Source organism: Ovis aries, chromosome 2, assembly GCF_016772045.2.
Source record: "Ovis aries strain OAR_USU_Benz2616 breed Rambouillet chromosome 2, ARS-UI_Ramb_v3.0, whole genome shotgun sequence".
NCBI lineage: Eukaryota > Metazoa > Chordata > Mammalia > Artiodactyla > Bovidae > Ovis > Ovis aries.
In genome coordinates, this window is record NC_056055.1 from 212,307,638 (window position 1) to 212,324,900 (window position 17,263).

The window sequence follows — 17,263 nt, forward strand, 5'->3', positions numbered from 1 at the left end:
AACTCAGAAGAGAGGCTGGTGAGGGGTCTTGGAACAGAGAACATACATCTTACTCAGTTCTCTTCCCTTTTGAGATTTGCTGTCATTACTGAACCTCAGGCCTTCTCCGTAGCTTTTCTTAGCTCCTGCCTTTGGGGGGATTTTTTAAGAGAAGATAATAATACAATTGCAAGCCCATCCCATAATTGTAGGCCAGGTGGAGCACTCATTTTCACATTAGGGCCTTGTGCAATCTGGAGGGAAATTTGTTTAGTATTACTTATGAGTTGGTGGATCAGATAAAAGCCAGTCAAGTGGAAGAGAGGACTGTGTGAAGTGCGTGGGCTCCCCAGGTAATTGCAATGCTGCAGGCGTTCCTCTGGTCGGGTAATAGATTTCCCCAGCTCCTCTGTGCCAGGTGAAATTTCCTCATTAAGGGGAATTTATTCCATTTCCTTTTATCATTTATTATTAAAGACTAAGTGTGAGTGGAGGAAACCTCAGAGATGACAGGCTAGAATTTTAAACAACAAAATCTACACCGGAAGTAGAAGAGAGAGAGGCTTATTTTGTTTATAAAAGGAGAGAAGGCGGGAGAGAACACTTCTCCCTGTAGAAGCTGAGCCATCCTGTCTTACGGTTAAAAGATGATGGGAGAATGTATAAAAGTATGATCGTCTTATTTTTAAGACTTTTTTCCCCCTCTAAAATTTCAGACTGTCATTTTGTGCTGCTCAGGAGAGAAAAACTGAAGGTTATGAAAAGGCCAGCCTCAGAGCTGTTTGGTGTTTCTTTGTTTTATTGTTTAGATTCTATTAAGCGATATTGAAAGTGTAACCTTTAAAGAGTTTGCCCTTGAACTCCGAAAGCAAGGAAAGCTGTTAGGAGAAAGAAAAGCTGTATATGTATTTTAGAGGATACAGTTCTGAAATATGGATTTAATGTGTTCATATTCATAACAGTAAAGATAAACATAGACTTACTAGTACACACAAATACATATCAAATAATGGAAGAGTAATTTATTTATTGTACAGATTTTAAAACTGTGTGCTTTAGTGCAACATGCTCCATTCTGCTGAGCACATTTCTCACTTACTATAATGCTTTTTCAATTTACAACATAATATCAATAGAACATTTCCTATTGAGGATTCAAAAAATAGTTTTGAATTACAAATTCAAATTTTGTCTTTATTTTAGTAATTATTCTGTTTTTAAGTTTGTTCTGAATTAAGATTTCCCTTTGAAAAAGATAGAAATATGATAGCCCTGTCCCTAAAATAATTTTTACCTAGCTTGATTTTAAAAAACAAGTCTCATTCTGATGCAAGTTCTTTATAGCAGACAAAATGGAGGGCAGCCCAACACAGGCTGATGAAGATGAGGAACATATATCTAAGTCTCCACATTGTTAAATGAGCTTTATGTTCACTTCAGATTATTCATCTTGTATCTGATTCTGAAGAGATTTAACCTTATCTAAATCACTGGCCCAAAGCTAATGAATCGTGTCTTCAAACTGTCTCTTCTTTTATTTTATTATAATGGAACTCAAAATAAAATTTTGTATCAGAACAAGTAGGGAATGAAGTGAATTTTCTACTGTGTGTAATGACATGCCAGCCAATCTTATGTGATGCAGTGGATACAGTGGAGAGAGTGAATGAGGGAAATTTGGAGAGCAGCCACCTATGTCATCCTGTGGGTTAGGGACACCTCACAGAATAAGGACTCTGGTCAATATGGGAAGAAGTCTAACTTGTCTGTATCTTTGTAACTGCCATGTTGGGTCAGAATCCTCATCTCTTTTTTCAGTGAGGAGGATTGCAATGTACTTTGCACTATTTCATGAACATGTCTAAAGAGTCGAAATTATTAACCAGTGAGGCCATGATTTCATTCTTGGCCTATAGAAGACATATCACTTTGAACTCCATAGGACTGTATCTATCCCAGATTTTCATTCAAGTTGAAATAGATGAACATGAATATATTCATATGCCATTCCAAATTAGTACACCCTAATTTTTAAGATATGTAAAAATATCATGCTATTGATCTAGTTGTTTGAATACTGAGTGAAAGTTAAAGCAATTTTTGGCTCACCAAGAAAATATTCTGAAAATCAGCTTGTGAGCTTAAAACGTGCACTTTGCAGGTCTAGCTTGAAGTATCTATTTTAGAACTCTCACCAGGTATGATTTGAAGGGGCACCCATGGAGAAATAGTTTTCACCCCTATTCTGAAACTCTGTCATTCATTATTCATTATTTTATGTTACTGTTGCTTTCCTCAGCATCCCCCTTAAATAATGAAAACTCTCTGTGGTGGGGATGCTATGGGAGCAGTAATGATTGAGTTAGTTTTAGCTATTTTTTTGCCACAAAGCTGAACACAAAATTAATTCAGTTTACTTTTGTATGCAGAGGGCCAATTTTATCAATCAACCTTTCTTTTTCTTTTCTTTTTTTAAATTTGTTTGTTGGTAAGAGTTCAATTTTATTTGGTGGGTGCAGGAGGAATACTGTATATTCACTGGAGATGTCTTTATATGCTCTATTGGACTTTTTGGTGGGAAAGAATAAGAGGAATTATGCATATTTCAGTAATAGAAATGCATAGCTGAATGTAGACAAAAAAATGCAAATTTCTGCATCCTTAATAGAAATTTGAGGAATCTGAATGGTTTCTTTTTTGTTTGTTTAATACTATTATTTATAATTTTTATTTAAATTATTATCACAATCTTTGAAGAACTGACTGATCCTCTGTACTATAAGAAAAATAAATCATTTGAAGCAAAAAAATAAAAAGACTCACCAGTAGGGCTAAAGATAACTATGTTACTTCTGGTTATTTTTTGACTTGAAGAACTTGCATTTCTGCTAGTCCATAGTAATAATTATAGGTGTGATGGTTCTTTTCAAGGCATGTTTCTTAGTGTGTCTGTATCATTGTTGTTCAAGGTTAGAATGTAGTCATTTTAGTTAAAGTGATTGTTAATATGGTAACATAATATAGGTTTTGCCTCAGGTAGTTTTTTGCAATAATGAAGAAATGTCTAATTAAAGATTTATTTATTTATTGCTTGTTTTTCCTTTTACTGCTATCCCGCAATGATGGGAAAGTGTTCTGGCAGGTATCTAGAAAAATCTATGGGTAAGAATTTACTCAGTGTTATATGTACAGTGTTTCTCCACCCAACTCAAGCTTCATACCAGTGTTTATAATAAGATTGCAGATCACAGAGAAAATGTGTAGTCTTTCCTCACACAGGTAAACATGATTTGAAACTGTTCAGTAAAGTCATGATTTAGAAAGAACATCATCCAAAGTTTTAATTTAGGAAAATAGTGTATTTGTCAAGCATTTCCATTTTGAGCCTGAATGCACATTTGCACATAAACAAATGAGCAATTGGTGTAGGAACATAGTCTTGGCAAGGAGAGTGGAAATATACATTTCTAAAACAAGTAGAAACAACAACAAAAAATCTTTTCTCTGCTTTTGTCTGGAACTTTTTTTTTTGTAAAACTAAAAGTAAATGCCATCACTTTGAGTGTTTCAAGGGCCCTCAGAAGCTCATCAGTCACTTTCACCTGTTGGGTAAAACTTTTCCAGACTTCCCCAGTGGAAAACTGAAAGTCAAAGTCACCCAGTCATGTCTGACTCTTTGTGACCTCATGGATTATATAGTCTATGGAATTCTCCAGGCCAGAATACTGGAGTTGGGTAGACTTTCCCTTCTTCAGGGGATCTTCCCAACCCAGGGATTGAACCCAGGTCTCTCACACTACAGGCAGATTCTTTACCAGCTGAGCCACAAGGGAACCCAAGAATACTGGAGTGGGTAGCCTATCCCTTCTCCAGTGGATCTTCCTGGTCCAGGAGTCAAACCAGGGTCTCCTGCATTGCAGGTGGATTCTTTACCAACTGGAGCTCCTCGGGAAGCCCTTCCCAGTGGAAGTTGGGGGCATTTCCCCTGAACCACATCATTCTTTTGTGTGCATTTATCTCATAGTACCTCTCACTGTGCTATCAGAGAAATAGTGATTCAGTTGCCTTGTAATATACTCTCAGCTCCATAAATGCAGAGATTTGTTATTTTAATCTCTCCATCATTAAAACACATAGGACAGAGCTCTGATACACAGAGTGCTTGTTCACCAAGTGTTAAAACACTAATGGAGGAATGACAGTTAGTGTTGCTTAACCTTCACCATCCACAATTCCCTACTAACTCGGATTTCCAACAACAAATCCTCTGTAAGTTCCTATATGCCCTGCCATGCCCATTGCTTCCTCACATTATTGCAGACCCAGTGCCCTTGGCTTGTCAACCCTTTTTTTCTGTATAAACTTGAATTTATTTGAGGCTTTGTATTCATCCCTCCACTGCCATAGTATTTTTCAAGTACAACCACTCACATGGTTATCTCTGTTCTCTGACCTCACCATTACATAGCTTATTTCTCCATAAAATGTTCAGAATCACTCTCTATTGCTACATCGTCTCAAATACTATTTTGTATCTTCTTGAGCATCATTGTCTGGTAGAATTTTCTGTGATGATAAAATATCTTGTAATCTACAAGTGGATTACAGGATAAAATATCCTGTAATCTACTCTGTCCAACATAGTAACCACTTGCCTATATGGCTTCTGAGCACTTGAAATGTGAGTAGTGAAAGTGTGGCTCTGAATAATTTAAAAAAATTTAAGCCAATTAACATCTGAATTTAAGTAGTTGTGTGTGGCTAGTGGCTGCCGTCTGGGATGACATAGTTCTAGTTAGCACAGTGCTTGGCACATAGTAAATGACTAATAATACTTAATAGGCAGATTGTGTTTAGAAATTTGACAGGAAAATGTGTTGTTCTGGGGAGAATGCTTATCAAATACTTGAGAAGTTTAAGAAATCAAAATGAAATAGGAAAAAAGAAATTAAATTCACTAGGAGAAATAATAGATTTGAGAGATAGAAGAGAAAATAGGTCCCATTGAGAAAGCAAATTGACTAGGAACTGCTGAAGCTTCAGAAATCCAAACTAATGCTGATACACAAAAGCTAGAGAAATAGTTATTTAATGTACCAGCTTGATTCTTTCTTCTGTGAACTTAGAATATGAATTAATTAAATTAAGAAAACTGAAGGATAGAATGAACAAAATGCTGTAGATTTAATTCAACCATACTCTATTAGAATTTTGATGAAAATGTTTTATTTATTATTACATCTTCTGGCAAAAACTTTTATATTTTAAAATCATTGTATTGACTATCAAACTGTTTTAATTGAATTTTATTGTATCGACTACTGCTTGAAACAGCTTGGCCGCAGCTATTTGGTTAGAGATACTTTTTGTAGTATTTAATTCTTTTGTACCTTAATCCTTTGAAAATTATTTTGTATACATTTTGAATTCTAGTTACAAGTGTATTTTAATTGCTTCTCTTTGCTGTAAAGTAAAAAAGCTCTAGAATTACAGTTTCCTTCATTCATGTAATAAATATGTATTGAATGCTGTCTGTGAGCCAGACAGTGAGCTAGGCTTTGGAAATAATCTGGTAAATGAGACAAATATCTTTGCCCTCCTGGAACTTGAATCTAGCAGGAAAAATGTCTGGATACTGAAGAAAAACTAAGAAACATTAAAAATATCAGGAGATAATGTCATGCTAAAGGATATGGTTCCAACTATGCCCCTGGCTCCAACAAGAGTCAGTTAAAGGTCCAGAAAGATCCATGTGGGTTAGGGCAGACTAAGAAGGCTTTGAGGATGAGCTTTGGCTTTAACTGACCTAGGGGGCATGGCTGGGATTTGGAGAGAGGACAGGTAGGTGATGGGAATGTTAAAGGCGTTACAGGTGAGAGACGTAACGTGAATGGTGTCTACACTGTGGAAATCATCATGGGAAAGTGAGGAGACAAATCTGGTTTGAGTGGAAAAAAATATCAAAATCACAGAACTATCTTCTCAACACAGAGAGATATGTGACACTAGTAAATAGAGATAGTTTATGAAGAGGACACCCAGCCCAATGCCATGTTGGGATGCCTAGGTAGAGAAATTCTCAAAGCCCATAAAGACCTGGAGCACAGGTCAGACACTGGAGGAGGGGCTGTGAATTTGGGAATTATCAACTAGTTATGTAGGACAACTGGTCATTATGAGCCAATGGCAGTGGCTAAATTTAGGAAGGGAGAGAAAGTGGCCAGATGTAAGCAGGCAATGGAGGAAAGAGCCATAGAGAATAAACAGTAAATTGTTGTTGTAATAAAGTAGGGTGGGAAGCAACTTATTGCCAGAGACATATATTTTTAAATAATGAAACATCAAAAGGGTCACATACTGACAGACTGTGAGGATGAAAATTAAGAAAGTGCTCCTGGGTTTAGAGTAAGTGAGTGAGTGAAGTTGCTCAGTCGTGTCTGACTCTTCGCGACCCCATGGACTATAGCCTACCAGGCTCCTTCATCCATGGGATTCTCCAGGCAAGAATACTGGAGTGGGCTGCCATTTCCTTCTCCAGAGGATCTTCCCAACCCAGGGATCGAACCTGAGTCTCCCGCATTGCAGGCAGACACTTTAACCTCTGAGCCACCAGGGAAGCCTCCTGGGTTTAGAAGGTCCTGACTATTTTTGAAAGAACAATTTCATTAGGACAGTAGATTCAGAAGCCACTTTTCAGGAAATAGGAAGAGAAGAGGATATATAGGATGTGGGAGTGGGAAACCACATGTTTGAGAAAGCTGGTACTGCTAATAGTAGACTTCATAGAGCCTAGACCACTTAGTGGGGTATGTGTGTATTTTTAAAAGTTAGCAGACCTACTTGGAAAGTTGGAAAATAAGGAGACTGGTGATTTCAAAATTGACTAGTTCACTACTTCTTACTGTGTCTGGTCTAAACTTGAATTCTCTTTTTCATTAAATCCTAGTGAGTCCATTACAGAAGAAACTCTGAAAAAGGCAAAGGAGATTGGGTTCTCAGACAAGCAGATTTCAAAATGCCTCGGGCTGACTGAGGCCCAGACAAGAGAGCTGAGGTTAAAGAAAAACATTCATCCTTGGGTTAAACAGGTAAAGGAATAAAAGAATTTTTCTTTCTTCCTAGGATTCCATGGGTAAAATATGGGCACCAATCACGGGAGCCATTTTTAATGGAAAGAGGTGGAATTTGAAAGTGAATTTACTTATTCATCTGATGTGCATGATGTCACTTATTTTATTCAGCACAGGATTGATTTATGATTTAAAGGGGAAAGGATGTAGGGGCATTGGGATGTAGAAGGAAGAGTGAGAACATGATTTTCTTGGCCTGAATGAAAAAAAAATTAAAATGACCTCTCCTCTACTTTTTGACCCATGTGCAAATATATCAGTAGTAAGAGAAATCCTTAGTGTAATAGAAAGGCTTGAAATGCCCTAGTGTAGTGGCTGACTCTCTTGAATAGTTATCTCTTTTGGCACTGACTTTTTACAGGGTAATACTTTATTTTAAGTGCCCTATCATTATGATCCATTTAGTATTCATTGTGATAGGGCTGGGCATAATGAGCTCATCTAGTATTCATGACAATAACACTAGAACTTTCATAGGTGTACCGTTGTGATTCTTTTTGGCCTTTAGGAGAAGAGATGCTTTGGCTTAAAGTACCACCAGCTGGTTTTTGTCCTTTAAAATCATTGGCTTTTCCCTGTGTGCTCAGGGGGCACACACATAACCTTAGGTCTGGGACTTGATGCCAAATATTTCCTACTCAGCGATTATTATCTTTCTTCCTTCTCACTTGCCTTACATTAGTTTGCCCTGTTGGCCCCAAAAATCTTGCTCACTAAGCTGAGCTCCTGGCCCTTGAGAGCTGAATTGATTTACTTTCCCCAAATATGTTCAATGAGATCTAGTCCCCTTCCCTACTTGTCTATGCTTTGTGGTATTTAATCATCCCATTGAGCAGTGCCATAGGTAACCTCAGTCCTATGCATTAATCTGCAAACCAAAGACATCCATATATATAGAGATCATTTTGTTCTGATTTTAGGTTTTATTTGTAATTGCTTAAGACAGATGGTTGGGTAAGTTTTCCTGGTAACCAGTTGACTATAATGAACACTTTTTCGTGTTCCTGAGAGCTAATATATAGTAATCTCATACTCTGTAATGTGTATTGTTATTCATTGCCCAAGAGATAGCTAAATCATATTGTTTTTTTTTCTCTGCTCTCACTTCTGTAATTAGAAAGCAACTGGATGATACATACATTTTTCTTGTCTTTATATTTGATAGAAATGGGCATTAAAAGAATATGAATGCAGAACAAAAAAAAAATCCACAATCTTCTTGAAAAAAAAATTGTATTAAAGGGGAATAAAAATCCACATGTATGTATGTATTTATTTCATGTATGTATTTATTTCTCTTTCAGATTGATACACTGGCTGCAGAATACCCATCAGTAACAAACTACCTCTATGTTACCTACAATGGTCAGGTAGGAACTGCCAAAGTTCTGTAATGCAGAAAGCTCTACATTTAGTAGATGGTCTATTTACTAGTATATTTAGTAAATAAAAATGACATCATTTGAATTGAATGTAATGATGTACTTTTATACTCAGTCTTTTAAGAATTGCCTTAAGATGATTAAATAAAACAAAGGGAGAGATAAAGATAATGGTTACATGATTGATACAACATTATAAATTAATAAAAAAAGACTGGTGACATACATAAACATAAAATTATACTGTTTTCTCATGGCTAATTGAAACTGAATAATTTTTTACAAATAAGTAGGGTTTATAAAACATTTTATACTTATGGATTCCCAAAGACTAATAGAAGATGCATATCAACAAAAGAAAGAATGAGAAAGACACACTCAAAGGCATGATACAGTTTAACTAGAGGGAAGAATAACATAATAATTGCCACATCTTCCTTTTTCTCCCCCTTAGGAGCATGATATCGATTTTGATGATCATGGAATGATGGTGCTGGGCTGTGGTCCATATCACATTGGTAAAGTGATAATTTATATTTACATAGAACTTTTCAGTTTATATAGTACTTTTCACATATGTTAATTCCATTATTCTAAGAACTATGTAAAGTAAAAGCTATCAAAATAAAAATTTTACAAATTAGGAAACAGAGGTTCAGAGCTATGTATCCCAGTGTATACAGCTATTAAATGAAAGAAGTGAAGTGAAGTGAAGTCACTCAGTCATGTCTGACTCTTTGCGACCCCATGGGCTGTAGACTACCAGGCTCCTCTGTTCATGGGATTTTCCAGGCAATAGTCCTGGAGTGGATTGCCATTTCCTTCTCCAGGGGATCTTCCCACCCCAGGGATCGAACCTGGGTCTCCCACATTGTAGACAGATGCTTTACCATCTGAGCCACCAGCAAATGAAAGAAGTAGGACTCAAATGTAGGTCTCAACCACAAATTCCATCTCCTTCCCTTTTATCTTGTTATCCCTTTTTCATTTTCATTCTCATGAGCTAAACTTAGCCTCTTACTGGGGTTGGCGAGTGAATTACACTTTAACTTTTTCTCTTCCTGTATAATTTTTCACAAAGATCTGTATTTGCTCAATAATTTTATACATAAAAGAGTAATCATTTTTGTAGATTCAATGTCTGACCTAACATATGATGTGGGTTGACATCAGATGCAAAGAGCTCATCTCATTGGGACCCAGGAAGAGTATCACATAGTTTAATTAAAACATTCTCACCAGAATTTGTTGTATTTCTCCCAGTCACTTAAAATTAGATATTTAATAATGAATCAAGATCTATTACAGTTGCAAAGTATATATTTAAATAGATATTTCTTAGCAAATATATCAAACATCTAGCCTCTGCAAGGTGTTCTAATATGGAAATGATGAAACATATGATTTAAATGTATTTTAAACATAGAGTTTATTACAGTTTTTACAATTAACTGTTTCAGGATATGGTAGTTTGCCAATTTTTGGCCAAACCTTAAAGTAGGCCGAAAGTGTTTATACCTTTGCCACTTTATCTTATGCTTAAATAGCCTGGACACCTTCACCAGGACCTACCTTTCTCTAAACCTTTCTTCTTTCCTTTTCAAATTTCACTTAATTTATGCAACCATTCTACATTGCTTTAGGGTCTAAGAAAGATTAGCTGAGCTAATAATCAAGTGTGTACTTAATTGATAGTGAGGTTTAACATGCTACTATATTTGGACAACTTATGCTGACAAGCATTTTTAGGAGACAAAGTCCTAATGCAAAGGATTAGTACAAATCCCTGAACTTCAGTTCTATGGCATCTCAGTAGAGGTGATATTTTGAGGCATTTAGGCCATTATTATACATCAAATCACTTCCTAGAAGGTCACTCACTCTGCATGGGGTGGCCTTGCCAAGCTTAAAAGGATATGCTTGGAAAGGCCAGGACTTTCCAATCAATCAAGACATGTCAGAGCTGCAAGGCACCTCAGGGATCATTGGGTTTGGCTCTCAGACAGCAGGGTCAGTTAGGACTTAAACAAGAACTCAAGTGTTCTGATCACAAACTTTATTGTGTGTGCTGAGGTCAATATGTTCACTTTGAGTTTTTCAGTAAATGAGGTTTGTAAAAATTATTATTATAGTTCTCCTCCATTAACTTTGAGGTTCTGAATGTTCCAAATACTGAGATTACCTCTCGCAGAACTTAATATACAAAGCAAGCTAGCCTGTTGTTGTGGTTTAATGAGTCCCCGTTTTTCCTAATAATAGTATAGTAGGAACTAGTGTGCATACTATCAATAGATCTGACATTTATATTTTGGAAAAACATTGAATTGAAAGGGCATTAGCTTCCTTAGCCTTGAGTGAATGGCAATATATTTCTGCTTCTCTTTGTGTTATAACTTCAGGATTCTCTTCCCCTCTCTCCCCAATTTCATTGTCTCTGTAGGTAGCAGTGTAGAATTTGATTGGTGTGCTGTCTCCAGTATCCGCACATTGCGTCAGCTTGGCAAGAAGACAGTGGTGGTGAATTGTAACCCTGAGACCGTGAGCACAGACTTTGATGAGTGTGACAAACTGTACTTTGAAGAGTTGTCTTTGGAGAGAATCCTGGACATCTACCATCAAGAGGTAAAAAAAGAAAAAAAAAAGGGTAAAAAAAGAATAAAAATATATACAATGCATACTTTATATATGTGTATCCATGTATGTAGATTTATGTTGCAATTTACCTTCAGGGAAAGAGCTTCTGGTGTCTTCCATTATCTAATTTTGAGATGAAACTCTGAAAAATAATCACTCTAGCCTTAGATTCTTGAGGCCGTGGCACAGAGTAATTCTTTTTCATATAAAATACACCTTTTCTTTCTCAGCATTCCATCTATACTGAAAATTCTTCTTGGTAACATGTGCTAGACACATATTAATTAGCATAAGACAGCCCCAATAGATATTTTGTAAAGCCATTTAATTGATCATGTAGACCCACGATAAGAAGTCTCTCTTTAGTTCACATTCTGTTGTTTAATGATGACCACTTCTCAGAGGAGACAAGTTAGTCATTCACAAAAGACTGGTTAATTCTTTGTGCTACAGATGAAGCTATTAGAATTCAGTGTAAAAATCAATGAGTTCATTCTAAATGATTTTGGTAGCATTATAGCCTTCTCTTAAGTAGCTCTTCTACTTCAATTTCAATATTATAGAGTGTATGTTCACTGTGGATTTATATGATCCTAGGTTAACAAGTTATTTTACAATTAAAAAAATGCCTACTTGAAAATTTTAGTCTTGCCTTTTGAAGTTGATTATAATTAATTTCCTACCGCAGAGAATCATCCCTATGTACAAAATATGGTCACTTAAGGAAAAAACAATTAACCTGGAGCCACAAGACTTAAATTTTTGACTTGAAACTTTGTTGATTCGTGCCAGTTATTTAAATTCTCTGTGCTTCATCTTTGTTGTTGTTGTTAATGAATCATATGAGTGTTAAAACATGGTACATGTAGGTACTGTGATGGTAGCATAGATTTGTGGTTGAGATTGCATTGTTGAATATAAAGTATAGTGCTAGAACAATGTGATGATTTTATTATTGTGAAAAGAAATAGACAAATTGAGGATTAATGTATAATCATAGTTTTTTATTTAGGCCTGGCCTACTAATCTTTTAATATAATGAAACGAAACCATTAGGTACAGCTTCCCAGGTGGCTAAGTGGTGAAGAATTTGGCTGCCAATGCAGGAGATGAGGGTTTGAGCCCTGGGTCAGGAAGATCTCCTAGAGGAGGAAATAGCAACCTACTCCAGTATTCATGTCTAAAAAGTCCCATGGACAGAGGAACCTGGCACGGGGTCGCAAAGAGTTGGACACAACTGAGCACAGCACACAAACCATTAGGTAAAATATACACAATTTTCAGTTCTTTCACTGACCAGACTTTTCTCATAATTTCTTTATTCATTTTAGATAAACTGGTGGGGATCAAAGCAAGTACATATTCTACAAATATTTCTTGAGTATCTTTTAAAAATCAGGTTCAGCAAGATCAGTTCAGTTCAGTTCAGTCGCTTAGTCACGTCCAGCTCTTTGCGACCCCCATGGAGTGCAGCACGCCAGGCCTCCCTATCCATCATCAACTGCCGGAGTTTACTCAAACTTATGTCCATTGAGTCAGTGATGCCATCCAACCATCTCATCCTCTGTCGTCGCCTTCTGCTCCCACCCTCAATCTTTCCCAGTATCAGGGTCTTTTCCAATGAGTTAGCTCCTTCGCATCAGGTAGCCAAAATATTGGAGTTTCAGTTTTAGCATCTGTCCTTCCAATGAACATTCAGGACTAATTTCCTTTAGGATGGACTGGTTGGATCTCCTTGCAGTCCAAGGGACTTTCAAGAGTCTTCTCCAACACCACAGTTCAAAAGCACCAATTCTTCAGTGCTCAGCTTTCTTTATAGTCCATCTCTCACATCCATTCATGACTACTGGAAAAGCCATAGCTTTGACTAGACAGATCTTTGTTGGAAAAGTAATGTCTCTGCTTTTTAATATGCTGTCTAAGTTAGTCATCTTTTCTTCCAAGGAGCAAACATCTTTTAATTTCGTGGCTGCAGTCACCATCTGCAGTGATTTTGGAGCCCAAAAGAATAAAGTCTATCACTGTTTCCCCATCTATTTGCCATGAAATGATGGGACCAGATGCCATGATCTTAGTTTTCTGAATGTTGAGTTTTAAGCCAACTTTTTCACTCTCCTTTTTCACTTTCAGCAGGAGGCTCTTTAGTTCTTCTTCGCTTTCTGCCATAAGGGAGAAATATTCAGGGAGGATAGAGAGCTGTAAAACCAGGCCCTTACCTTTGAGACATTGAAATAAAACTGGGATTAATGACATAATATCTGAAAAGTTACATAATTATTAAAAAATATTAAGAAGCATTACAAGCGGTAGTGGCAGGCATTTAACACGTAGTTAATGATTTCTGTATGAAGTGGTTTAAGGAAAGATGAAAAACTTCTATAGTTGCCTTCATACATATGAATGCTAATGAAGTCCTTTTATAACTGAATTCAGTATGATAGAAATAAATAAACTGGCCCTTATTTGAAGCTAAAAATTTTTTTTTAGTGCCACTACATATACTGAGGTAATTTTAAATGTTGTGTTGAAGAGCATAAGAACAGTATACCATTGATACATTCTTTATGCTACCCTACAAGAAATGTGATTTTAATATATCACATGCACACATCAGGCACATACGTATGTATATTTGTGTATACGTTTCCTCGTATAAGCTTGTTATGTATCTCCTCACAGCAGGCTTTACAGGCATTGTCTCTCATAATGGGTGTGCATCAACCTTCAGGAGGCTGCCCTTGTTCGACCTTGGATGCCCCTAGTGATCAGGAAGGCACTGAAGCATTCAGTAGTAAATTTGAAGAAAATTGGAAGCACGTCTAATCTTATTTAAAAGCATGCATTTGAGTCACTTAGAAGGGCAATAGGCTTTCCCAAGGATACATAGCTACATGGGATGATAGAAAACATGATAGGTCCCTTGGTCCAGGTCACTTGGTCGAGTTCAGGACCAAGCTTGTTTCCATGGCATCAAAGGAGCATCTCGAAAGAAAACCTTGAGGGGAAGTCAGAAAAGTGATGTGCCCTGTGAGAAAAGCAGGCTGCTTTGGAGGGATGTCTGGATCAGAAGTTGAGTGAGAGAGGATGCTAGAAATGCTGAAATCTCCTTCCACTTCTTCTTCTTCTTCTTCTTCTTTTTTTTTTTAAATAGAAACATTTGTAGTGATATATCCCTTTAGCTGCAGGCATTTTTTTTTTTTATACTTGTAAAGGGCAAACCCTTTAAACTGAAGCCATTAATTCCTTATGATTGTATTCATGGATTCTGCTCCCTGAGAAGAACTTTACATTTTTATTTTTTATGTTTTGGTGTGTGAGTGTGGAGAGGAGCCAAGACATTGAGAACTGGGTGTCTGCCATCTATAAAGCTTCCCAGGTGGTGCTAGTGGTAAGAACCTGCCTGCAAATGCAGAAGACTAAGAGACACGAGTTCAGTCCCTGGGTCAGAAGATCCCCTGGAGAAGGGCAGGACAACCCAGTCAAGTATTCTTGCCTAGAGAACCCCCATGGATAAAGGATCCTGGGGGACTGCAAAGACTAGGACCCTACTGAAGCGACTTAGCACACCATCTACATGGCTTTGATGGATGATATTTTTTGCCTGGTTCAGTTTTGTTTAGGACACTCCTTAAAAAGGAAAAAGATATTCTCAAATTATATTGAGGCATATGAGTTGAAAATGATTACTTTGTTTATAGAAGTGCTAACACTGGTCTTCTCTTTTAGTAGTGTGCTCAGTCACACAGTCTTGTCCAACTCTTTGAAATCCCATGGACTGTAGCCTGCCAGGCTCCTCCATCCATGAAATTTTTTAGGCAAGAATACTGGAGTGGGTTGCAATTTCCTACTCCAAGGGATCTTCCCAACTCAGGGATCAAGCCCACGTCTCTTGCATCTCCTGCATTGGCAGATGGATTGTTTACCACCGCACCATCTAGGAAGCCCCTCTTTTATTAGATCTATTGTTAGATCTGTTTCCTTGGGATGCTGCTGCTGCTGCTGCTAAGTCGCTTCCATCGTGATGGGTTATGCAATAATCTTTATAGACTATGACGATGAGGGAGACTCTCACAGATCCTTTCTAACTTCACATTTCCCTTTCTTTCTTTGGAGACTCATGGTTTGAAAAGTTATAAGCAAAGCACATTAATTTTCTTTTACTTCCAAACCCTATTTGGGACCCATTTCTTAATTCTTTTAGTATTTGCTCATTAAAAAACAGGTCGAGTTTAAAAATTCAGGCAACATGTTTGACACTTTATGATGTCCTGTCTGATTTGAGTCCTGATTATGTATTTTTTTTCTTTTACGATGTGTAATTTACTGGATCATACCCTATAAGGATGTACTCTGATTAATGATTTAATTCTTCTATTTTTAACACCTAATGCTGTATGTATTGGAGAAGGACATGGCAACCCACTCCTGTGTTCTTGTGTGGAGAATCCTGTGGACAGTGGAGCCTGGCGGGTTACAGTCAGCAAGTGGGTCACGGGGTTGGAAAGAGTCAGGCACAACTGAGCAACTAAGCACATCATATTATAATAGACAGTGGTACCTTTGTACTACAGCTTGAGTTAAGTGAATCAGAGAGTGACAGACGTGAATCAGTGATAGGCAAAACACCTTAGGGAATGGATCACTCTAGACTAGAATGGGGTTCATTCCTAGCATTTGGTTTCATTGCAATTAAATATTATCTTAAGATCCTGTCTGAAATGATACAAATGTTTTACTAAAATGTGAATTACTGAAATATAATGCATGCGCAACCTCACTGATTGACGTGTAAATAGTGAAAATGTAAATTAGAGAAAATACATGAAATTACAAAAATCAGGGCTATTTTTTGGTGAAGTAAATGATATTTCTGTTGGTAAGACAAACTTTCTTATATTGTATTCTGCCTATATTAAAACATTTAATTTGTCTGTGAAATAAGGACTGATCTAAGTGATTAATATGTAAAAGAAACTGAAATGATCTGAAATACATCTGAAGTATTTTCTGTTTATTCCTCACCACTAAAAATAAATTTGTGGTGTGATTTCAGCTTAAAAATTATTGGAGAAATATTTTTGTAAGGTGATGCCTTAGCTTCATGATATCAGATTTAAAAACTAGGAAACTAAGCTACAAACAAGTTTAGGTAAGATCAGTAGAACTTTGGGAGCCTAGTGGAATTATTTTAGGCCTAACATATTTAGAAATCTGTGAAACAAATCTGTATTTTAGAATATTTTGCTTCAGTAAATTACTTGAAATTAAGTGTAAGTGATTGTATATGATATTAATTCATCTGTGTAGGATACCAGATTCTCTTCTCTTATCTCTACAAGCTCTGTGCTTAGAGTTGGGACCAATTTAAAATAAAATTCTTCCACAAAATTCTCCTCTATTAACTTCATCCCTCAAATATGTTCTCTTTTACTGAATTCCCTTTGCTGTGCAGGCAAAATCTGCACTCAACCATCACACCATTACTCAGAAACATTCCTATGGACATGATTTATCTTCCAAATAATGGTCTTTATTTTTGGAGGTCAATGATGAGAATAGGATATTGGAGTGAAAGTGTTTCTATCTACTACTTCCCAAAAAGAATGTTTAAGAAATATCTCTTCTACCATTTAACATTCACCACCTTTGAAACAAGCCAGGAAAATCAGGATTGATTTCAAATTCAGACTTGGCATATTAGGTAAGCATAGCTGCTTTACAATATGCAGAATCTCATTCAAGTAATTCTGTGTTTGCTAGGTAAGAAATATCAGCAAGTCACTTGACCTTTACCAAGCCTGTTTATTTAGCTGTAAAAATGGTATAAGTAATAATTGCCTCAGAGTGAAAACCATGAGGGTCAAAATGTAGTTTAGGTGTATAGTAATGTACTAAATGGGCTTCCCAGGTGTCACTAGTGGTAAGGAATCCACTTGTCAATGCAGGAGACATAAAAGATGTAGGTTCAATCCCTGGATTGGGAAGATCCCCTAGAGGAGGGCATGGCAACCCACTCCAGTATTCTTGCCTGAAGAATCCCATGGGCAGAGGAGCCTGATGAGCTACAGTCCATGGGGTCACAGAGTCAGACATGACTGAAGTGACTTAGCATGCACACACACAATGTATTTAAGTAGC

The 17,263-nt window shown here is 36.8% G+C and overlaps 1 protein-coding gene across 5 annotated transcripts in view; it reads left to right on the forward strand.

The window, feature by feature from the left end:
* The window catches only part of CPS1 (carbamoyl-phosphate synthase 1), a 191,534-nt gene that overhangs the window by 134,794 nt on the left and 39,477 nt on the right, over positions 1-17,263 (forward strand). For all 5 annotated transcript variants that reach the window (XM_042244190.1, XM_060410396.1, XM_042244189.1 and 2 more), the window contains 4 exons: positions 6,926-7,067; positions 8,414-8,479; positions 8,946-9,009; positions 10,932-11,113. In XM_042244190.1, the coding sequence (XP_042100124.1) occupies positions 6,926-7,067; positions 8,414-8,479; positions 8,946-9,009; positions 10,932-11,113 (454 nt within the window). The remainder of the gene's footprint in view (positions 1-6,925; positions 7,068-8,413; positions 8,480-8,945; positions 9,010-10,931; positions 11,114-17,263) is intronic.